The 22,902-nt window shown below is 44.0% G+C and overlaps 1 protein-coding gene across 8 annotated transcripts in view; it reads left to right on the forward strand.

Moving 5' to 3' along the window:
* Positions 1-22,902, forward strand: part of SYNJ1 (synaptojanin 1) — a 145,429-nt gene that overhangs the window by 88,455 nt on the left and 34,072 nt on the right. For all 8 annotated transcript variants that reach the window (XM_056559478.1, XM_056559479.1, XM_056559482.1 and 5 more), the window contains 11 exons: positions 1,007-1,091; positions 2,064-2,204; positions 2,296-2,488; positions 3,799-3,957; positions 4,949-5,105; positions 6,395-6,512; positions 6,609-6,824; positions 9,460-9,538; positions 13,206-13,368; positions 16,938-17,153; positions 19,506-19,643. In XM_056559478.1, the coding sequence (XP_056415453.1) occupies positions 1,007-1,091; positions 2,064-2,204; positions 2,296-2,488; positions 3,799-3,957; positions 4,949-5,105; positions 6,395-6,512; positions 6,609-6,824; positions 9,460-9,538; positions 13,206-13,368; positions 16,938-17,153; positions 19,506-19,643 (1,665 nt within the window). The remainder of the gene's footprint in view (positions 1-1,006; positions 1,092-2,063; positions 2,205-2,295; positions 2,489-3,798; positions 3,958-4,948; positions 5,106-6,394; positions 6,513-6,608; positions 6,825-9,459; positions 9,539-13,205; positions 13,369-16,937; positions 17,154-19,505; positions 19,644-22,902) is intronic.

Raw genomic sequence — 22,902 nt, forward strand, 5'->3', positions numbered from 1 at the left:
TTTGGCATTTGCCAGAGAACACCCAAATTGGCCAATTTGATGAAAGCAAGTTCACACTGAGCACATGTGACAGAGTCTGGAGATGCCGTGGAGAATGTTCTGCTGCCTGCAACATCCTCCAGCATGACTGGTTTGGCGGTGGGTCAGTAATGTGTGGGGTGGCATTTCTTTGGGGGGTCGCACAGTCCTCCATGTGCTTGCCAGAAGTAGCCTGACCGAGATGAGATCCTCAGACCCCTTGTGAGACCATATGCTGGTGCGGTTGGCCCTGGCTTCCTCCTAATGCAAGACAATGCTAGACCTCATGTGGCTGGAGTGTGTCAGCAGTTCCTGCAGGAGGAAGGCATTGGTGCTATGGACTGGCCCGCCCGTTCCCCAGACCTGAATCCGATTGAGCCCATCTGGGACATCATGTCTCGCTCCATCCTCCAACGCCACGTTGCACCACAGACTGTCCAGGAGTTGGCGGATGCATTAGTCCAGGTCTGCCATCTCATCAGGAGCATGCCCAGGCGTTGTAGGGAGGTCATACGGGCACGTGGAGGCCACACACACTACTGAGCCTCATTGTGACTTGTTTTAAGGACATTACATAAAGTTGGATCAGCCTGTAGTGCGGTTTTCCACTGTGATTTTGAGTGTGACTCCATATCCAGACCTCCATGGGTTGATACATTTGATTTCCATTGATATTTTTGTGTGATTTTGTTGTCAGCACATTCATCTATGTAAAGATGAAAGTATTTCATACGATTAGTTCATTCATTCAGATCTAGGATGTTTTATCTTAGTGACCCCGTTATTTTTTTGAGCAGTGTATGTATATATTAAGCAATTTCTGAGTTATTCTGAGGCCACATCAAATAGCACTATCATAATATGACTGTAAGAGTTGTCACCCAGCATAGGCTAATAGCCTGTATTGACCTGGGATGTAGCCCCAAATGACATTGCAGATATGGTTGTCATTCATATGCACGATCCTAAATGTTCCTTCCTCTTCCAGATAGAAGAAGCAGGCCTATTGATATATTTGCCATCGGGTTTGAGGAGATGGTGGAATTGAATGCAGGAAACATTGTCAATGCCAGGTGGGCACAGAAGTTGTGGGTTTCTCATATACAGTACTGTGTGTTGTTCCTTCATAGACATATACAGGAGATCTATGGTGTTCTTTTAGTTTATCATAGTGGTCTCCAAACTGGACCTCCAGATGTTGCAGAACTACAATTCCCAGCATGCCCGGACAGCCATAGGCTGTCCGGCCATGCTGGGAGTTGTAGTTTTGCTACATCTGGAGGTGCACAGTTTAGAGGCCACTGATCTAGCATGTTACAATGTTATATCTTTATATTTATCTGTTATATGTGTTTGTAGAAAAGTCTGATAATTCAGAATATCTGATATGTCGCCCATGTGATCCCAGGATTAAAATGGTACTCTGGTGGAAAACTATTTTTTTTTCTTTTATTTTTTTTTTTCAATCAACTGGTGCCAGAAAGTTAAACAGAATTGTAAATGACTTCTATTAAAAAATCTTAATCCTCCCAATACTTATTAGCTGCTGTATATTAAAGAGGAAATGCTTTTCTTTTTGTATTTCTCTTCTGTCACGGCCACAGTGCTCTTTGCTGGCCTCTGCTGTCCATTTTAGGAAAAGTCCAGAGTAGGAGAAAATCCCCATAGCAAACATATGCTACTCTGAACAGTTCCTAAAATGGACAGAGATGTCAGCAGAGAGCACTGTGGTCCAAAAAAGAAAGAGCACTGAAATCCAAAAAAAAAAGAATTTCCACTGTAGTATACAGCCCCTAAAAAGTACTGGAAGGATTAAGATTTTTTAATAGAAGTCATTTACAAATCTGTTTAACTTTCTGGCACCAGTTCATTAAAAAAAAAATAATAATAATCAAACCCCTTTAAAGGATTTTTCCTGTAGTATCAAACAAATTCTGCTTTGTGTTCCCCATCATGGTTCTCATCTGCTTCTCTCTGGCTATTAACTATATATATATATATATATATATATATATATATATATATATATCTATCTGTATCTACAGCACAACCAACCAGAAGCTGTGGGCCGTGGAGCTTCAGAAGACCATCTCCAGGGACAATAAATATGTCCTCTTAGCCTCGGAGCAGCTGGTCGGCGTCTGCCTCTTCGTATTCATAAGACCCCAGCACGCCCCTTTCATCAGGTCGGTTATATGTTATACCGGTTAGTAGTTGACTTGACTGCCGTGTCTTTAATCTAAAGGTTTTTTTTTTTTTTTTGTCTTTGCTGTACAGAGATGTTGCTGTAGACACAGTGAAGACCGGTATGGGGGGAGCCACGGGAAACAAAGGTGCGGTGGCCATCAGAATGTTGTTCCACACCACCAGCCTCTGCTTCGTCTGCAGTCACTTTGCAGCTGGGCAGTCCCAAGTAAAAGAGAGAAATGAGGATTATCATGAAATTGCCCGCAAGCTTAGCTTCCCAATGGTAAGGGGCAGCAGGGCTATCTTCTTCTCCTCGTTCTTCTCTCATCTCCTTTTCCTGTCCACACTTCTCCATTTTCTTCTCCATCTCCCACACTACTTCTACTTCTTTTCCTCCTGTTTAGTTTCCTATTTTATCTCTCTTCCACACTACTCCTGCTTCTTCTTTTTCTTCCTTTTATTCTTCTGTTCACACTTCTTTTTTCTTCTCCTTGTCCCGTTCACACTTTGCCTACTTCTTTTCCCACCTCACTACTTTATCCCTTTCTTCTATCCACACTTTTTTCTCCCTCTTTATCTCCTTCTCATGTCCACACATCTTCCTCTTCTCCTCTTTTTTTTTCTCCTTCTCCTTTCCTCCCTTCTTTCTCCTCTTCTTTTTCTCCCTTTTCATCTTCTTCTCCTCTTCTTCTTTTTCTTCATCTCCTTCTCCTGTCTACATGTCTTCCTCTTCTTCTTTTTTTCTAGTTCCATCACCTTCTTCTGTCCACAATACATTCTCTTCTCCTTCTCCTGTCCATCCTTCTTGCTCTTCTGCTTCATCTCCTTCTCCTGCCCATACATCTTCCTCCTCTTCTTTGTTTTCTCTTTTATCTCCTTCTTCTGTCCACACTTTTTCCTCTTCTCCTTTTTCTCCTTCATTTCTGTCCACACTTTTTTCTTTTTTCTATTCCTTGTCCATTCACACTTCTTTGCCTACTTCTTTTTCAACCCACACTACTGCTATCCACACTTCTGCTTTTTCTTCATCTTCTTCTTCTGGCCACGCTGCATCCTTTTCTTCTTCTTTTTCTCCTGCTTCATCTCCTTCTCCTGCCCTCACTTCTTTCTCTTCTCCTTTTACTTCTCCTTTTTCATCTCCTTCTCTTGTCCACACGTCTTTTTTTTTTTTTTTTTGTCTCCTTTTCACCCTGCTTCATCTGTCCACACGTCTTCCTCTACTTATTTTTCTCCTTCATTTCCTTTTCTTGTCCACACTTATTTCTCTCCTCCATTTTTTTTTATCTTCATCTCCTGTCCACACGTCATCTCCTTCTTTTTCTCTTTTCTGTCCACACTTCATCCTCTTCTCCTTCTTTTTCTCCTTTCTGTCCACACTTCATCCTCTTCTCCTTCTTTTTCTCCTTTCTGTCCACACTTCTCATCTTTATTTAACTTGTAACATGACACAGTAAAAGCTACGTTTTAACTTCAAGTTTTTGTGAGCTGGATCTTCTTTCCTCGTGGTTCTCACACTTCTCATCCTCTCCCATCCACACTGTTGATCATACAGAATATGCTGGAATTGATTTGATCTGATGTTGTTTCCACCAGGGGAGAATGTTATTTTCACATGACTATGTCTTCTGGTGCGGAGATTTTAACTATCGCATTGACATGGCTAATGAAGAGGTCAAGGAGCTGATCCGGAATCAGAGCTGGGATTCTCTCATTGTTGGAGATCAGCTGATTAACCAAAAGAATGGCGGACAGGTATGACTATTTGATGAGTTTCGAGTCCATTCAGCACATGGTTCTCACTAGCTCAACAATAAGGCCACTGTAGCATTTTATACTGTCAAAACTACAGCAGCTTACATGAAATGCAAAATGAAAGATTTGGTAAGTTTCTAGGATACTTCTTATCTACAATTCTTATCAATTTAGGCTCTCTGCTTGCTGTGTCAGGGTCCTAGCAGTGCAGCCGTGAGTAGCACATGATCAGCACAAGCTTTCAACCTCTGGGGTAAACGAGACAGCAAGCAGAGATCTAGCCATTTGACAACAATTTAAATTCAATGCTTATTAGATTTAGACCACTCCTCTAAATACAGACTTGCTGGCAATCAGCCCAATACTACAAGTCTAACATATGATAAACCAAAAGCTGTAAAGTTAATAAATGGTGCCTATTCAAATAAATGGGCCATCATGTATTCTTGCTCCAGAGCAGGTACCACTTTACAATGACTATAGGACTAAAATAAGGGAGTCCTGAGCACAAGCTCATTTACGGTATATATGAATGGGATAGGACCCTAAAGCTTTTTTTACCTACATACGGTTATTTCGCCACAAAACTGGGTTAGGTGGAAATGCATATTAGCCAGTCATTCCAATGGATGAAGTCAGCTTAGCATTTATGTACATACACTGTACTGTCCAGGCATGTGAAGAGCCCTAGTTATATTCAAGAATATTCTATAAAATATATGACCATGGTTCTTAATCTCCATTGGGTCAGTAATGTTCACTAAGTTATGGTGGGGACAGCCTATATGACATCTATACATGTTATCCTGGTTGCACCTGCTTTATCGTGTTCAACACAGAGCCACAGTTAGGCTATGTCCAGAGGTAGGCATGCCATGAACAGAGCCTTACCTTGCGCCTTTATTTTACTGAGTACAATCAAAGTATTTTCCTTTTTTCTTTAGTACTTGATCTTGGGTCAGCCATGACATGTAAATGTTTTCACACTCAGGTATTCCGTGGTTTCTTAGAAGGAAAAGTTAATTTTGCACCCACCTATAAATATGACTTATTCTCTGATGATTATGACACAAGTGAAAAGTGTCGGACCCCTGCATGGACAGATCGTATTCTCTGGAAGAGAAGAAAATGGCCTTTTGACAGATCAGGTATTTTACTGTGTTGTTTCTTCTAATCACAGATGAAGGAGCGCAATGCTCCTCTGTACTCCCATTTGTATTCTCTTCTCCCAAATCTTCACCAATCACAACTAATGACAAGGGAAAAGTTATGTAAAATGATAGTGACTGTAACATACGTACCGGGACCATTCGTTGTGTTTTGATGTGTCCGGCCCAGGCTAAGAGGACGCGAGAGCACCTTGCCAATCATTTTTAGCCCCAACACTCACACCTACCGGCACTGGGATATTTAAACAGGCATCTAACTAGTTGAGTTCCCGTGATTGTGGTTTATTATTTCACTAGCATTCCTTTTTACTGTTTTCCCTGTGCTTGTGACCTGACGTTGCCTGCACCTGCAGATTTTATACTTTGTCCTTTTTTGCCATTTTGCTTTTACCCATGCTTGCTCTGATTGCTCTGATTCTTGTTCTGTTTTGTACTGTGCTTCCCTCTGGGTTTGGTCTTTCCAGCTCATTTAACGTTTTCTGCCACTATGTTGCTGACCTGGTAAATGTTAATAAGTTGACTCAGGCTCATCTCGCTGTTATCCCTCTCAGCCATTCAGCAGAACCAAGAGGGATCACGTGACATTTCACTCATACAGTCATGAATTCTCAGATACAGGAAGAACTTGTATCTCTTTAATAGAAAATTAAGTGACATTTGGTGCAGTAAATTGCCTACTAGCTGAGCTTTGGTAAGACAACCTACAGATGCACCAATCTACACAGTGCCCAGGATAGGGGGTAAGTAGCTGATCAGTTAGGATTTGACCACTAGGACCCCCACAGATCAGAATAATGGAGACAGTAGTGCATATGCTTGACAGCCGCCCAGTCAGATTCTGATTTATGTTCAGAAGTCTTATAGAGAGTGAACGGAGCTGTGGCCGAACATGTGCGCTACCAGTCCATTTACTCAGGGGGGCCATTGATCTCCACCTCATAATTGGGGGTGTCCCCACCCATCATATAGTTATCCCATAGTATTCTTGGCATATCCCCACCTTTTAGATGTGCAGAGGTGACATTGGTTTACAATTACTAGAGCTTGTTCTGTCCTCCTTATGTGTGAGGGTACATAACTTGACAGACAGCTAAACCTTTCTTTTTCTAAGAGCAGAGGCATGTGCTCTCTATCAACCCCCAACCAATACAACATGGACAGAGAATTATACACTATGAACACAAAGCATAGTAACCCATACATTCATATCAAGTAACAAAACTGCATGACAGAGTTGATGTGTGTATGTTATGTCTCTGTTTCTTCAGCTGAAGATTTAGACCTCCTAAACTCAAGTATACAAGAAAGGAGGAACATTCCTTATACCTGGAATCCAGGTACATTGTTGCACTATGGCAGAGCAGAGTTGAAAACCTCTGATCACCGGTAAGGATCAAAGCCAAATGTTACTTTCCTTTCAACCAATATATTTGTATAATCATCATCATCGATGACACAGTTTGTCGTTGTCTTGTTTCCCAGGCCTGTTGTTGCACTGATGGATATAGATATATTTGAAACTGAAGCAGAAGAGAGACAGAAGATCTATAAGGAGGTTATTGCAGCCCAGGGGCCTCCTGACGGGACAGTCATGGTCTCCATACAAAGCACATCCTCGCAAGATAATTATTTTGACGATAACCTAATTGATGAATTGCTGCAGCAGTTTGCCGGCTACGGAGAGGTCATACTTATAAGGTTAGAGTTCTCTATCTTTAGTCAAAGCCTAATGACTGAGTATGAAAGGTAAAATCTACCACCTTTTGCCTAAATTTGACTCGAACTCTCACATCTGAAAGTTGTTAGGCTAAGGTGAGACCAGGGCTGATCTCATTAAAAATGTTTCTGCAGCAGGATATCAAAGCAAATTTAAAGGATTAAAGGGGTGCTCCTGGGAGGTTAAGAAAAATAAAAATGCCCCAAAGCCATCACAATACCTGTTCTGTGTCCCCTGTAGTTCTCCATGTGATTTTGCCAGCTCCTGTTGTCTCCTGAATATTCTTTTTCCTTGCTTGCAGCCCAGACTACAACTCCAAGAAATCAGTTCTGCTCTGTGTAATGGCTGCCAGCCAATTGCTTTCACTATCTGTATGCATGCTGTGTTGTTGTAAACAGTCCGCAGCACCCACAACATGTCTTTTTCTTTTAAGCTATCTTTCCCCCAGCAATAAATCATGCTGTGCTCTGAATGGCAGCAGTCAGTGATAAGATCTGCAGCAGGAATCTCTGCCGGCAAAATCCTCACACAGGGAGGGGGAGGGGAGGCTGTCAAGTCAGAAATCACGTGGTGTTTGTCTTCCAGGAGGGCGGGGGCTAGGTCTCATTGAGGGGTTTGCAAAGAGACATTCAGAGGATCTGAATATGATGTCTTTCTCTCACTCCCTTCATGTAAGTGACAGCTGAAAGAGGGAAACTGCTCTATATAGCTAATGAATGATATTTAGACAAATAGGTTGGTGAGAGGGAAAGGATGGGCTATGGGAAAGGACGGGCTATGGGCTTAGTTCCCCGGAGTACCCCTTTAAGGCTTAGTTCACACTGTCGTCGTGCTCTAACCCGTTTTGGGTCGAAGCACAACCGAAACTGCCGGGTCCCGACAGATTTAATTGACTTGAAAAAAATAGGAGTATTTTTTTTCCCTCTGCTCAACTCCTGTCCTTCCGATGGAGCTCCATTTACCGGAGCTTAACAGCAATGGGAATAAGCCCTTATTTGCACAGGCTTGCAAATAAAATTAAAAATAAAAATAATAAAAACATAAATAAAAAAATCTTATACATACCTCCCTCTCTTCCTGCTGGGCTTCGATGTCAGGTGGTCCCATCTTCGGCTGCTGACACTCAGCTTTTCGTAGTTGGAGATCGTAACGTCTGCAGCTGACATAGCACACAGTGCCGCTCCTTTAGTCACTGACCGCAGTGGTGTCCTGCCTGTCAGTCATTATTTATTGTCACTGTGGAGGGTTGTACTTATTTTGTCTACATCATATTCTTATGTGCTCTGGCGGGTGAGCGTCTTGTCCCCTCAAAAAATTACCTTGTGGTGTTTTTAAATGTTTTTACAATGTTATCATGTTTTCTACCACAAAACATACAGTGTGTAGTGCTTTTTTTCTGGATATTGTGTAGTTGCACTGTTTTGCACCCCAGCTAATGTACATAGCGGAGCCCCCCCGTCCTCTTACACTATCTGCCTGTCAGTCATTAAAGGGGTTCTCCACCATAAGGTGATTTTAGTACATACCTGGCAGACAGTAATGGACATGCTTAGGAAGGATCTGCGCTTGTCTTGGGGCCAAATGGCTAAGTTATGAAATTACCATAATACTGTGGCTAGCTTTTTGTGAACTAGTATTTCCTGTTTGACTGTTCTTTTTTTGACTACAAATCCCACAATTCCATTTTCCTCCCTCCCACACATCAGCCACCCCACCCTTTGAAACATAAATGAGCTGCAGACCTGTGGTTTTCAATCAGGGTGCCTCCAGCTGTTGCATTAGTTGCAGATTGATCCCTCCACCCATTGAAGCAGACAGGCTCCCTGTCATCAGCTGACTAGTGAGTCAGGTCTCGACCGCATTGCAAGCTGGGAAAAATCCGAGACAGCAGTCATTTTGGTATGCTGGTAAAAATAAATATTGGGGTGAAAATCACAGAAGAATTGTGAGAAAACCGTCACACACAGGTACAGACACTATATTATGAATTACACTAATTTTACAGCCCCTGTAGCATAGTCAAATAAAAAAAAGTCCCGGAATACCCCTTTAAGCACCCACCCTAAAGTTCCTTTAGATCAGTGGTTTCCAATCGGTGATCCTCCAGGTGTTGCAAAACTACAACTCCCAGCATGCCCGGACAGCCAACGGCTGTCCGGGCATGCTGGGAGTTGTAGTTTTGCAATATCTGGAGTTCCATAGTTTTCAGACCGCTGCTTTATATCTTTTAGATTTTCTTATATTGAATTGCATGTATTATGGGCTATAAGAACGTTTTTGTAATTATTTTTTACTTAAAAAATAAAACTATTATAAATATTATATAAATTATTATAATTGTATAATATTATTGTTAATATAATTATAATAATAAAAAATGCGCACTTATGCTTCTGCAGTTTGCATGTATTTTCATGCATCGCAAGCTGCTTGATGCCGTTCAGTGTCAGTTCCATCAGACAAGGCTGTCTGATGGTTCAGTCTCCAGCCACTCCTTTCCTCTCCCAAAAAACAAATCACAAAGCTCATTTCTGACTAAATCAATGTGGATCTACTCTATCCGGCTTCAGTACAAGCAGTTATACAAGGTGAAATAACCATTTTATCCATCTGCAGGTTTGTCGAGGATAAAATGTGGGTTACATTCCTTGAGGGCAGTTCTGCTCTTGATGCTCTAAGCCTTAATGGTGTTGAGGTGAGTTTGTTTTTTGTTGTTTTTTGTTTTATGATGTGTAGTTAGTGCAGTGTTTCCCAACCAGGGTGCCTCCAGCTGTTGCAAAACCACAACTCCCAGCATTCACTATTACTAATTTTAACAGGTACTAGTTAAAGAAGAAGTATCATGGAAAATAACTTATCTCCTATCCAAAGGATAGGGGATAAGTTTTTCGATCGCAGGGGTCCGGGTGCTGGAGCCCACCACGATCTACTGTTTGGAGCCCCGACTCTCCTTCACAACGGTGCGTCACGACCTTTGCCCGAAGCGGGGGCCACCACACCCCCGCTATATAGCTGTGTGGGAGAGCCGAAGATTACAGAACGGCTCTCCCATAGAGCTATATGGAGGAGGCGTGGCGGTTCCGCTTTGGGCAGGGGTCGTGACGCGCTGTTGTGAAAAAGAGCCAGGGCTCCAAACAGGAGATTGTGGGGGGCTCCAGTGCTCGGACCCCCGTAATCTAAAACTTATGCCCTATTCTCCCTATAGTGGATAAGGTTTTTTCTTGATACTTCTCCTTTAATGCACAAACCATTATGACGACCCAGTGTTCCCCAACCAGGGTGCATCCAGCTGTTTCAAAACTACAATTCCCAGCATGCCTGATCAGCCTTTGGCTGCTGGGAGTTGTAGTTTTGCAAAAGCTGGAGGCACCCTGGTTGGGGCAACTCTTGAGTTAATGCATGGTGCACTTTGAAGAGAGATGTGCATAGGTGTATATACTGTTGTTTGCTCCATGCTGAATACACATTAAGGCCCAGATTTATCAAACTATGTGAGAGAAAAAATAGAGAGATTTTCCCACAGCGACCAATCACAGCTCAGGTTTCACTTTACCTCAGCTCGTTAGCTGAGCTGTGATTGGTTGCTGTGGAAAAATCTCTTTTTTTTTCTCTCACATAGTTTGATAAATCTGGGCCTTTGGCCCAGATTTATCAAACTATGTGAGAGAAAAAATAGATTTTCCCACAGCAACCAATCACAGCTCAGGTTTCACTTTACCTCAGCTCGTTAGCTGAGCTGTGATTGGTTGCTGTGGAAAAATCTCTTTTTTTTTTTTTCTCTCACATAGTTTGATAAATCTGGGCCTTAGGCCCAGATTTATCAAACTATGTGAGAGAAAAAATAGAGAGATTTTCCCACAGCGACCAATCACAGCTCAGCTAACGAGCTGAGGTAAAGTGAAACCTGAGCTGTGATTGGTTGCTGTGGGAAAATCTCTCACTTTTTTCTCTCACATAGTTTGATAAAAGGATTCCTGTCATTACAAAAACCTTTGGCATGTCCTAGGAACCCTGACCAATCAGCTATACGTTTCTCTTCTCGCCCTGTGTCTATGTGCACAGGACGGTCCCATGGACTTACGTTACGTGTCTGTTCTGGTCATGTGAAACCGAGCAGGGAGAGAACGCGCCAAGCACGCACTTTTCCCGGCTCATTCTACAGATTGCTTGGGGTCTGAGTCTCCCTGACAAATCACGTTGACATAGTAACAAAATGGTGAAAGGGCATACATGAAAACCTATGGCAGCTGTGTCAGACAGGCTGGATCAGGACAGGAGCAGTGCTCTCATTCACTGACATCAAGCGGACATTTCTAAGATCTAGTCTAGTAGCAACTTCTGCTTGCACACTTTCCCTCATGATCGACCTCGGTGCATGTGATACAACATGGAGAATTGGTGCTTAAGGCTATTTGATGAAAACCGAACACACTATTCTGTGCAGCCATATTTTTATTGGGATGTCCCGATACCCTATTTTTTAAGACAGAGTACGAGTACCACATTTTTATTTTTTTATTTTTTTTTACTCACTGATAGCAATAATAAATATTTTTTTATTGTTCTGTGAAAGCAGAGGTGGCTCTAGACTTTGTGAGACTTTAGGGCAGAAGTCTAACCTGACACCCTCACTAACACTCATAATTAAGATATATCCCCAGTAGTTAGGTAGGGAATCCCCCCCCCCCAATAGGTAGAAGCCCCCAGTAGTTAGGTAGGGAATCCCCCCCCCCTATTAGGTAGAAGCCTCCAGTAGTTAGGTAGGGAATTTCCCCCCCCCCCCCATTAGGTAGAAGCAGTAGTTAGGAAGGAAATCCCTCCCCCCCTCTATTAGGTAGAAGCCCACAGTAGGTAGGTAATTCCCCCACATTTAGTAGATGCCCCAAGTAGGTAGGTAATCCCCCCCCCCTATTAGGTAGAAGCTCCAGTAGGTAGGTAATCCCCCCCCCCCAAAATTAGGTAGAAGCTCCAGTATTTAGGTAATTCCCCCCCCCCCCCCCCTATTAGTTAGAAGCTCCAGTAGGTAGGTAATCCCCCCACCCTATTAGGTAGAAGCCCCCAGTAGGCAAGCATGTAGGTAGGGAATTCTCTTTTAGGTTAAAGCCCTCAGGAGTTAGGTTGGTAGAGAACCTCCTATTAGGTAGATGCCCTCCATTAATTTCTCCCAATAAGTCGCCTCCTAAAGAAAATAATAAAAATCCTCCACTCTGTTATGGGTGCAGGACCTTTTCCTTTGCTACATTATCCAGAGCACTTATAGTGTAAATCAGCATCTTGTAGCTGCGCATTAACCCTTAGGGCAGAACCAGATATGATGACAGCTGCATGTGGCGGCCAATGGTAACATGATTTTGCCATCTGCAGTTGCTGAAACTCATGGCTGAACAGTTCCGTCTTTGTACCAGGTGGCCAGTTACCGAGCAGCCGGACCGCGCCCATTGTACCACAAGTTCTGGGTCACAAAGTCCTCATTCCACCTGTAGAAGCCGCGCAGCCGAAATCAATTTCCTGCCATTTGCAGTAAATCACACTTGGCATTGCCACGCACCGACTCCATTCAGCGCTCATGAAAAGAACCATTACTGATGAGTTTCATGTTGATTTAACTTCCATCCCGCCTGAGGGTTTTACCTCCTCCCTCGCTTTTTGCAATAATACTGGATATTGAGTAATATTTCATGGAGTGAATATTAAAAAAATCTCCCGTGCCGTCTCCGAGAGGTTTATTACTTTTCGAAGCCGAAGGGAGGGTGAATAATGAATGCGCCGTCTCGGTGCCGTCTAGAAATCATAATAAGCCTAGAACAACATTAAAGGGGTACTCCGGTGGAAACCTTTTTATTTATTTATTTATTTATTTTTAATCAACTGATGCCAGAAAGTTAAAGAGATTTGTAAATTACTTCTATTAAAAAATCTTAATCCTTCCCATACTTATTAGCTGCTGAATAATATATAGGAAATTCTTTTCTTTTTGGTACACAGAGCTCTCTGCTGACATCATGACCACAGTGCTCTCTGCTGACACCTCTGTCTATTTTAAGAAGTGTCCAGAGTAGGAGAAAATCCCCATAGAAAACATATGCTGCTCTGGACAGAGATGTCAGCAGAGAGCACTGTGGTCATGATGTCAGCAGAGAGCTCTGTGTTCCAAAAAGAAAATAATTTCCTCTGTAGTATTCAGCAGCTAATAAGTACTGGAAGGATTAAGATTTTTTAATAGAAGTAATTTACAAATCTGTTTTACCTTTCTGGCACCAGTTGATTTAAACATAAATAAATAAATAAATGTTTTCCAGTGGAGTACCCCTTTAATGTTCTTTTAGCCGTGGTTGTAATATATAATTCCTTGTTCCACGCAGGTATTGGGGAAGACGATGAGTATTCAGCTGAAGAACCCGGACTGGGTAGCTGAGGTGGAGGAGGAGCTGAGTTTGGAGAGGATAACCATATCGATGCCTTGTTCTACAAGCTCCACACTGCTGGGAGAAGACGCGGAGGTCGCTGCTGACTTCGATATGGAAGGTGCTCAGTCCAAGATCACTGTAACCTAAACTATCACTAATGTTAACCGCAGGCTTTCCCAACCAGTGCGCCTCCAGCTGTTGCAAAACTGCAACTCCTAGCATGCCCGGACAGCCTTTGGCTGTCCGGGCATGCTAGGAGTTGCAGTTTTGCAACAGCTGGAGGCGCACTGGTTGGGAAACACTGCAGTACAGGATCGGGCAATGTCCTCCAACAACTAGAGTCTGAATCCCACTTTTATGATGTGCAAATGCCATAATGGCATAATACTATTAAAAAGTACTTGTCATCAATAAACTGTTCTCAACTATCCCAGACTATGTTCCCTAACTACTCCTAACAACCCTCCTGCCCTTAAAAAAAATTCAGAGCTTTAAAAAGCTGTATATCATACCTTTCTTCTTGCTCGCATAGTGCAATTTCCCAGCAGGAGAAAGTAGGCATGACATCACTGAAGCCTGCTGGGGGACCACTTCCGCCCTTCACATGGTTGCAGTGCTGTGATGAGTAGAAGACCTCAGGCTCTGTGCATGTTTCAGTCTGTGTTGCTATCAGGGAGGCTCTCCTGCAGCTGTCAGTGTGTGCAGCTTTCTGTGAGAATCTGTGGAGCTTTCACTTTCTGTGCAGCTGTCAATGAAGCTTGGTGCAGAGAAACTCTTCCTGAGTTTGGTCTCCTGCCAGGCCGGGAGGAGACCAAACTCCCTGTATTAATTGTGGCACGGAACAGAACAGAGTCACCTAGTGGCCGTTTTTATAAAAAAATTTAAACATTTATGTTGACAATTTTAAAAGCAAGTGAATAGGAAAGTGTCTGCTAATTACACAAGGAAAACTATATTAAAAGTTTTATTTGGTGACAGGTACTCTTTAAAGTGGTATTCTGCCCACAGACATCTTATCCCCAATCCAAAGGATAAGGGATAAGATAACTGATTGTGGGGGTCCTGCCGTTGGGACTCCCCTGCGATCTCCGTGCAACAGTATGTTTAGAATGCTGGGTTTGGACGGCCGGAGACGTGACTTCACGCCACACCCCCTCCATTCATGTTTATAGGGATAGAGGATAAGATGTCTGTGGGCAGAATACCCCTTTAACCCCTTAACAACGTAAATGTACGTCCTGGTGCGGTGGTACTTAACGCACCAGGACGTACATTTACAGGACGATGCGTGGCAGGTCCCGGCTGCTGATAGCAGCCAGGGAACAGCCGGTAATGGCCGACATCAGCGATCGCACGGATGTCCGCCATTAACCCCTCAGATCCCGTGATTAATACAGATCACGGTATCTGCAGCGTTGTGGTCACTAAAATGGATGATCGGATTGCCCGTAGCGATGCCACGGAGATCCAATCATCCAGAACGACAGACGGAGGTCCCCTCACCTGCCTCTGCTGCCTTCCACGGGTCTTCTGTTCTGGTCTAAGATCGAGCAGACCAGAGCAGAAGATGACCGATAACACTGATCAGTGCTATGTCCTATGCATAGCACTGAACAGTATTAGAAATCCGCTTGGGGACTATTAAAGTGTAAAAATAAAAGTAAAAGAAGTAAAAAAAAATTTTTTGAAAAACCCTTCCCCCAATAAAAACGTAAATTGTCCCATTTTCCCCATTTCACCCCCAAAAAGTGTAAAAAATAAAATAAAATAAAAAATGTTATAAACATATTTGGTATCGCCGCGTGTGTAAATATCCCAACTATTAAAATATAATTGGCGCAAAAGGAAGAGGTTGCCGGCTCCCATACTGGGTAAAAAATTTAGCTTTATTGTATCCCATCTAAAATCCAGTGCACAGAAGATGAATAAAAACATGAGAGAAGAGCAAGACACAAACGCACCGACGCGTTTCGACTTAACTGTAAGTCTTAGTCATGACTAAGACTTACAGTTAAGTCGAAACGCGTCGGTGCGTTTGTGTCTTGCTCTTCTCTCATGTTTTTATTCATCTTCTGTGCACTGGATTTTAAGATGGGATACAATAAAGCTACAATTTTTACCCAGTCTGGGAGCCGGCAACCTCTTCCTTTTGCTCCAATTGTCTCACCTGGGGACTCGGCCCCTGAGATCCGTCCGAAGCTCCCGCTGGAGAGGTGTGTTGTGCGATTACATCGGGAACACGTGATACTACAAGTAGTGAGCTGATACCTTACTTTTTCTACTGTGAACTATTAAAATATAATATTAGTGATACTGTACGGAAAGAAAAACGCTCCAAAATTGCAGTTTTTTTTTTTTACATTTTATTCAAAAAAATGTTTTATATATGCAGATGTGGTATCAATGAAAAGTACAGATCACGTTGCAAAAAATGAGCCCTTATACCGCCGCTTATATAGAAAAATTTCTATATAAGCGGGATTTTAAATGTACTAATTTGGTTAAAAAGTTTGCGTTTTTTTTTTTATTTTTTTAAGGGCAACAGTAATAGAAAAGTATGTTATCATGGGTATCATTTTAACCGTATTGACCCAAAGAATAAAGAACACATGTCATTTTTACCGTAAATTGTAAAATGTGAAAACAAAACCTTCCAAAATTTGCTAAATTGCGGTTTTCTTTTTAATTTCCCCACACAAATAGTATTTTTTTGGTTGCGCCATACATTTTATGGTAAAGTGAGTGAGGACATTGCAACGGACAACTGGTCGCGCAAAAAACAAGCCCTCATACTAGTCTGTGGATGAAAATTGTCTGAGTCCTTAAGGCCAAAATGGGCTGGGTCCTTAAGGGGTTAAGGCCAAGAGCTATAAAAAAAAAAAAATATTGGCAGAGCAGAATCGTCCTCCAGTGACTTAATAGTTTTGAGTTATACTCTGGGGTTAACCCCTTAAAGTGCATTTGTCAGCAGTCTTGTGCTAATAAAACAGCTTACTGCTCTAAATAGCATTTAGATGGATGGGCAAGCCGGCACCCGCTTCCATTTTGCGCTGAGCATTCCCCAAAATCGTACTAATAAACACGACAAAAAAAAAAAATTAAAAAAAAAAACCTTCATACAACTGCAATAATAAAAAAATAAAAAAAGATTATGGCCCCGACTTCAGTGAAGCAAAATCAAAAAAATTCCTTCAGCCCTTTGTATAGTCTAGAGCAGTGGTCTTCAAACTGTGGCCCTCCAGATGTTGCAAAACTACAATTCCCAGCATGCCCGGACAGCCGTTGGCTGTCCGGGCATGCTGGGAGTTGTAGTTTTGCAACAGCTGGAGGGCTACAGTTTGAAGACTGCTGGTCTAGAGGACAAGTGTGCAGTAACAGAACTGTCCTCTATGGGTCAGCACTTTGTCTACATCTGTTGCAAAACCATAACTCCCAGCCTTTGGCTGTCAGGGCATGCTGGGAGTTGTAGTTGTGCAACAGCTGTAGACACACTGGGATCTTTATATGAATTCCTTATAGGAAGAATAATCCCCACCCCCTTCCCCCCAAAAAATAATATTTGGTCCCCCAAAGGCCAAAGTTGGCCTAAAGGAGTTGCATTTTAGTTGTAATGTTTGTTTCTATAAGCCGTTGTACAAGGGATAATGTATTTCCAGACATGTGACCCGGTGTCTCTTCATCCCCCAGGTGACGTGGATGACTATAGCGCAGAGGTAGAGGAGATTCTTCCTCAGCATTTGCAGCCATCATCATCCTCCACTATGGGGTCATCCCCGAGCTCTTCTCCTCGTTCAAGTCCTTGCCCGTCGCCTACCATGCCAGAGGGACCCCCTCCTGCTCTGCCTGTACGTCCAAGCCGGGCACCTGCAAAGACTCCGGGACCCCCAGTTACCTCTTCACAAGGTATAGTACGTCATTGTATGACTAGACTGTCAGTACCTGGTAGTGTAAGGGTTATGTTCACACTACGGATAATCAACGGAATCTCCGCTCGCAGAATTCCGCGAGCGGAGATTCCATTCTGGCGGCCGCCGCCGCAATACTTCGGCGCTAGGACCGCGCGGCACCGCGCCGTCACCATTGACGGCTATGCAGTGTTCGCGGACTTCCGCGCAAAGAATGAACATGGTCTTTCTTTGCACGGAACAATTTCAGCGGCGGAATTGTCCGCCGCTGAAATTCCGCAGTGTGAACGGGTCTCGCGGAAACCCATTCACACTGATGTTTATGTTCACAGCACGTAATTCCGTGAGCAGAATGTCGCGGGAATTCCGTAGTGTGAACATACCCTAATCCTGTTACCTTGTTATATTGTCACATCTTTTCTCCCCCCCCCCCCCCCCCCCTATAGAGAACCAGTACTACAATGTACTAATATATGCTCTGGAGCAGTGTTTCCCAACCAGGGTGCCTCCAGCTGTTGCAAAACTACAACTCCCAGCATGCCCGGACAGCCAAAGGCTGTCCGGGCATGCTGTGGGAGTTGTAGTTTTGCAACAGCTGGAGGCACCCTGGTTGGGAAACACTGCTCCGGAGACTTGCTTTGTGTACATGTAGGTTTTCCACATTTTATATAGGCGAGCCAGTGCTAGCCACTAGAGATGAGCGAACTTACAGTAAATTCAATTCGCCACGAACTTCTCGGCTCGGCAGTTGATGACTTATCCTGCATAAATGAGTTCAGCTTTCAGGTGCTCCCGTGGGCTGGAAAAGGTGGATACAGTCCTAGGGAGACTCTTTCCTAGGACTGTATCCACCTTTTCCAGCCCACGGGAGCACCTGAAGGCTGAACTAATTTATGCAGGAAAAGTCATAAACTGCCGAGCCGAGAAGTTTGTGATGAATCGAATTTACTGTAAGTTCGCTCATCTCTACTAGCCACCAATAAAGATTATTCATTTTATGATGAAAAGTTATATCAATTTCCTATATCCTTTCTTTATCAATTGCTTACAGTCTTCAAAGCGTACCTGTCATATTACAGAAAATAATACTGCTCCTATATGTTACCTACTAGGTCACGCAGATGCTTTACATGTCTTTTTATGTGTCTAGCTTCTGCATTTGGCTCACAGATCCCTCCATTCTGCTGCTCCTTCATTCTGACATCCGCTGCTCAGGAATGGGCGTGTCCGAGAAAAGCACTGAGTCCGCCCTCACTCACCATGCATTCACTTCCTCCCTGAGTCTTCTGTGCTGTGTATCTTCATCCAATCATATACCCCTTTCCTTCAATTCCTTGGTTGAACTTGATGGACGTATGTCTTTTTTTTCAAAGATACTAACTATGTAGCTTCTAGCTGGTCTGTAACCCCCTCCTTTCTGTTTTTTTAGACAGGAGTCTGATAGGACAGGAGTAGTCCTACCCTTACTTACTAGGCTTCGTCCCAGCCTGTACTTCAGCTGGGACAAAGATGATGCTTTAGGGTCTATTCACACGTACAGTATTCCGCGCAGATTTGATGTGCAGGATTTTCTGCTGCAATTTTCAATGTAAACTGAATGACTGAACACAGCTTCATATCCTGCGCCTCAAATCTGCGCAGAATACTGTACGTGTGAATAGACCCTTAAAGTGACAGTACCAATTTATCTATTTTTACACTTATTAAAAGGGTTATCCAGGAAAAAACTTTATATATATATATATATATATATATATATATCTATCTATCAACTGGCTCCAGAAAGTTAAACAGATTTGTAAATTACTTCTATTAAAAAAAATCTTAATCTTTTCAGTACTTATGAGCTGCTGAAGTTGAGTTGTTCTTTTTTCTGTCTAAGTGCTCTCTGATGACACCTCTCTCTGGAACCGCCCAGTTTAGAAGCAAATCCCCCATAGCGAACCTCTTCTACTCTGTGCAGTTCCCGAGACAAGCAGAGATGTCAGCAGAGAGCACTGTTACCAGACAGAAAAGAACAACTCAACTTCAGCAGCTGATAATTATTGGAAGGATTAAGATTTTTTAATAGAAGTAATTTACAAATCTGTTTAACTTTCTGGAGCCAGTTTTTTCCTGGAATACCCCTTTAAGTCTCGTTTTTTTTTATGAGTTGAAATCGCCTTAAGAAAATCCACTGTCTAATTTTCGGAGAATCCACAGTAGAAATCTGAGGCTAAAACGACATGTGCATGCTGTCTTATAACTACAAAACCCAGAATGCCCTGCTACCAAGCAGAGCTGACCTGACATGTAGCCGACATGCTGCAATATTTCAGGTAGCTCTTACGTTCCTGTGTTTTATTAATAGGTTCTCCGGTAGACTTCCAGCCGGTAGTTCTAAAGGAGGCGCAATCTTTGTCTCTGGAACCTAAAAGGGCACCACCACCAAGACCTGGCGCCCCACCGCCACGCCCTGCACCCCCGCAGCGTCCGCCTCCTCCCTCAGGTAAGAGTTAAGTCTTGTGTGTGAACAGTCTCCAAACTGTGGTCCTCCAGTTGTTGCAAAACTACAACTTCCAGCATGCCCGGACAGCCAACGGCTGTCCGGGCATGCTGGAAGTTGTAGTTTTGCATGCTGGGAGTTTTTATTTTGGGAACAGCTGGAGGCCTTACCATTGGTGTATACAACATGACAATTGAGCGTACATTCTGAACAAGTGGGTAGTGGCCATTGTACCTGTGAGAGCTTGGCTGTAATTAGAGATGAGCGAACTTACAGTAAATTCGATTCGTCACGAACTTCTCGGCTCGGCAGTTGATGACTTATCCTGCGTAAATTAGTTCAGCTTTCAGGTGCTCCGGTGGGCTGGAAAAGGTGGATACAGTCCTAGGAGACTCTTTCCTAGGACTGTATCCACCTTTTCCAGCCCACCGGAGCACCTGAAAGCTGAACTAATTTACGCAGGATAAGTCATCAACTGCCGAGCCGAGAAGTTCGTGACGAATCGAATTTACTGAAAGTTCGCTCATCTCTAGCTGTAATATAAAGCCATGCTCTGCAAGAATCGGTTACCTTGGATCCTGCCAATTTAACCTCTTGGATGCCACAATGTGTTTAACAGAAGTGGTAGGTTCAACCCTTAAAGGGGTACTCCCGTGGCAAGCTTTTTTTTTTTTTTTTTTAATCAACTGGTGGCAGAAAGTTAAACAGATTTGTAAATTACTTTTATTTTAAAAAAAAAAATGTAATCCTTCCAGTACTTATTAGCTGCTGAATACTACAGAGGAAATTCTTTTCTTTTTGGAACACAAAGCTCTCTGCTGAATCACGAACACAGTGCTCTCTGCTGACATCTCTGTCCATTTTAAGAACTGTCCAGAGTAGGAGAAAATCCCCATAGCAAACACATGCTGCTCTGGACAGTTCCTAAAATGGACAGAGATGTCAGCAGAGAGCACTGTGCTCGTGATGTCAGCAGAGAGCTCTGTGTTCCAAAAAGAAAATAATTTCCTCTGTAGTATTCAGCAGCTAATAAGTACTGGAAAGATTTTGTAGTAGAAGCCATTTACAAATCTGTTTAACTTTCTGGCACCAGTTGATTTAACCCCTTAAGGACACATGACGTTCTCATACGTCTCCATTTCCGAGTCCTTAAGGACACATGACGTATGAGAACGTCATGTGTTTTACCGGCCCCCCGCAACCATCTGGAGCGGAGCCGGTCCCCGATGCCTGCTGAAATCGTTCAGCAGGCATCGGGGCATATCGCCCAGGGGGGTCATTATGACCCCCCATGTCGGCGATGGCCGCAGATCGCTGGACAATTCAGTCCAGCGATCTGCGGCGGATTCCGGGTCAATCGGGTCTCCAGTGACCCGGTGACCCGGAATTACAGGCTGTTCGGGGCCGTCTCCGACGGCCCCGAACAGCCAGAGCCTGCAGGAGTGAGGTGGCACTGGTGCCACCTCACGATCGCCCTGATTTGTCGGCCGGATTACCGGCCGACCAATCAGGGCGCCTGCTGCGGGTGTCACTCCCGCAACCCGCTCCGCCCCTCTTCCGGAGGACGTGAGCGGGTGCGGGACGTGCACCCCGGGTGCTGGGGACCCCGATCCCCGGCGCCCCTGTTGGGATCGGGGCCCCAGGAGCAGCGGCGGCGGCGGAGACGACGAGGGACTGACCTGGTGCAGCGAGGATCGTTGGAGGTGAGTGACAGCCTCCTGCTGTTGCTTAGCAACAGCTCCCAGCATGCAAAAAGGGCATGCTGGGAGCTGTAGTTATGCAACAGCAGGAGGCAGACCACCACAACTCCCAGCATGCCCTTATGGGCATGCTGGGACTTGTAGTTTTGCAACAGCTGGAGGCACATTCTTTCTATGGAAAAGTGTACCTTCAGCTGTTGTGTAACTACAACTCCCAGCTTGCACAATCAGCTAAAGTGCATGCTGGGAGTTGTAGTGGTGCATCTGGTGGTTGCATAACTACAACTCCCAGCATGCCCGTTGGCTGTCGGTGACTGCTGAGAGTTGTAGTTTTGCAACAGCTGAAGGCACACTGAGTTAAGTAGCAAACCAGTGTGTCTCCAGCAGTTGCATAACTACAATCCCCAGCATCCCCAGCCAAAGTAGTATGCCTCCAGCTGTTGCATAACTACAACACCCAGCATGCCCTTCCGCTGTCCGTACATGCTGGGGGTTGTAGCTTTTGCAACAGCTGAAGGCACACTGGTTGCACAACACTGAGTTTGTTACCAAACTCTGTGTTTCACAACCAGTGTGCCTCCAGCTGTTGCAAAACTACAACTCCCAGCATGCACTGATAGACCGTACATGCTGGGAGTTGTAGTTTTGCAACAGCTGGATGTTCCCCCCCCCCCCCCCCCCAATGTGAACGTACAGGGTACACTCACATGGGCGGAGGATTACAGTAAGTATCCGGCTGCAAGTTTGAGGTGCGGCAAAATTTCTGCCGCAGCTCAAACTGCCAGCGAGAAACTACTGTGAACCCCCCCGCCCGTGTGACTGTACCCTAAAAACACTACACTACACTACCACAAAATAAAATAAAAAGTAAAAAACACTACATATACACATACCCCTACACAGCCCCCCTCCCCTCCCCAATAAAAATGAAAAACGTCTGGTACGCCACGGTTTCCAAAACGGAGCCTCCAGCGGGTGGCAAAACTACAACTCCCAGCATGCACTGATAGACCGTACATGCTGGGAGTTGTAGTTTTGCACTGATTCCCCCCCCCCCAATGTGAACGTACAGGGTACACTCACATGGGCGGAGGATTACAGTAAGTATCCGGCTGCAAGTTTGAGCTGCGTCAAATTTTCTGCCGTAGCTCAAACTGCCAGCGAGAAACTACTGTGAACCCCCCGCCCGTGCGACTGTACCCTAAAAACACTACACTACACTAACACAAAATAAAATTAAAAGTAAAAAACACTACATATACACATACCCCTATACAACCCCCCTCCCCAATAAAAATGAAAAACGTCTGGTACGCCACTGTTTCCAAAACGGAGCCTCCAGCTGTTGCAAAACAACTACTCCCAGTATTGCCATATAGCCGTTGACTGTCCAGGCATGCTGGGAGTTTTACAACAGCTGGAGGCACCCTGTTTGGGAATCACTGGCGTAGAATACCCCTATGTCCACCCCTATGCAAGTCCCTAATTTAGGCCTCAAATGCGCATGGCGCTCTCACTTTGGAGCCCTGTCGTATTTCAAGGCAACAGTTTAGGGCCACATA

The sequence above is a fragment of the Hyla sarda genome, chromosome 2 (assembly GCF_029499605.1).
Source record: "Hyla sarda isolate aHylSar1 chromosome 2, aHylSar1.hap1, whole genome shotgun sequence".
NCBI classification, from domain to species: Eukaryota; Metazoa; Chordata; class Amphibia; order Anura; family Hylidae; genus Hyla; species Hyla sarda.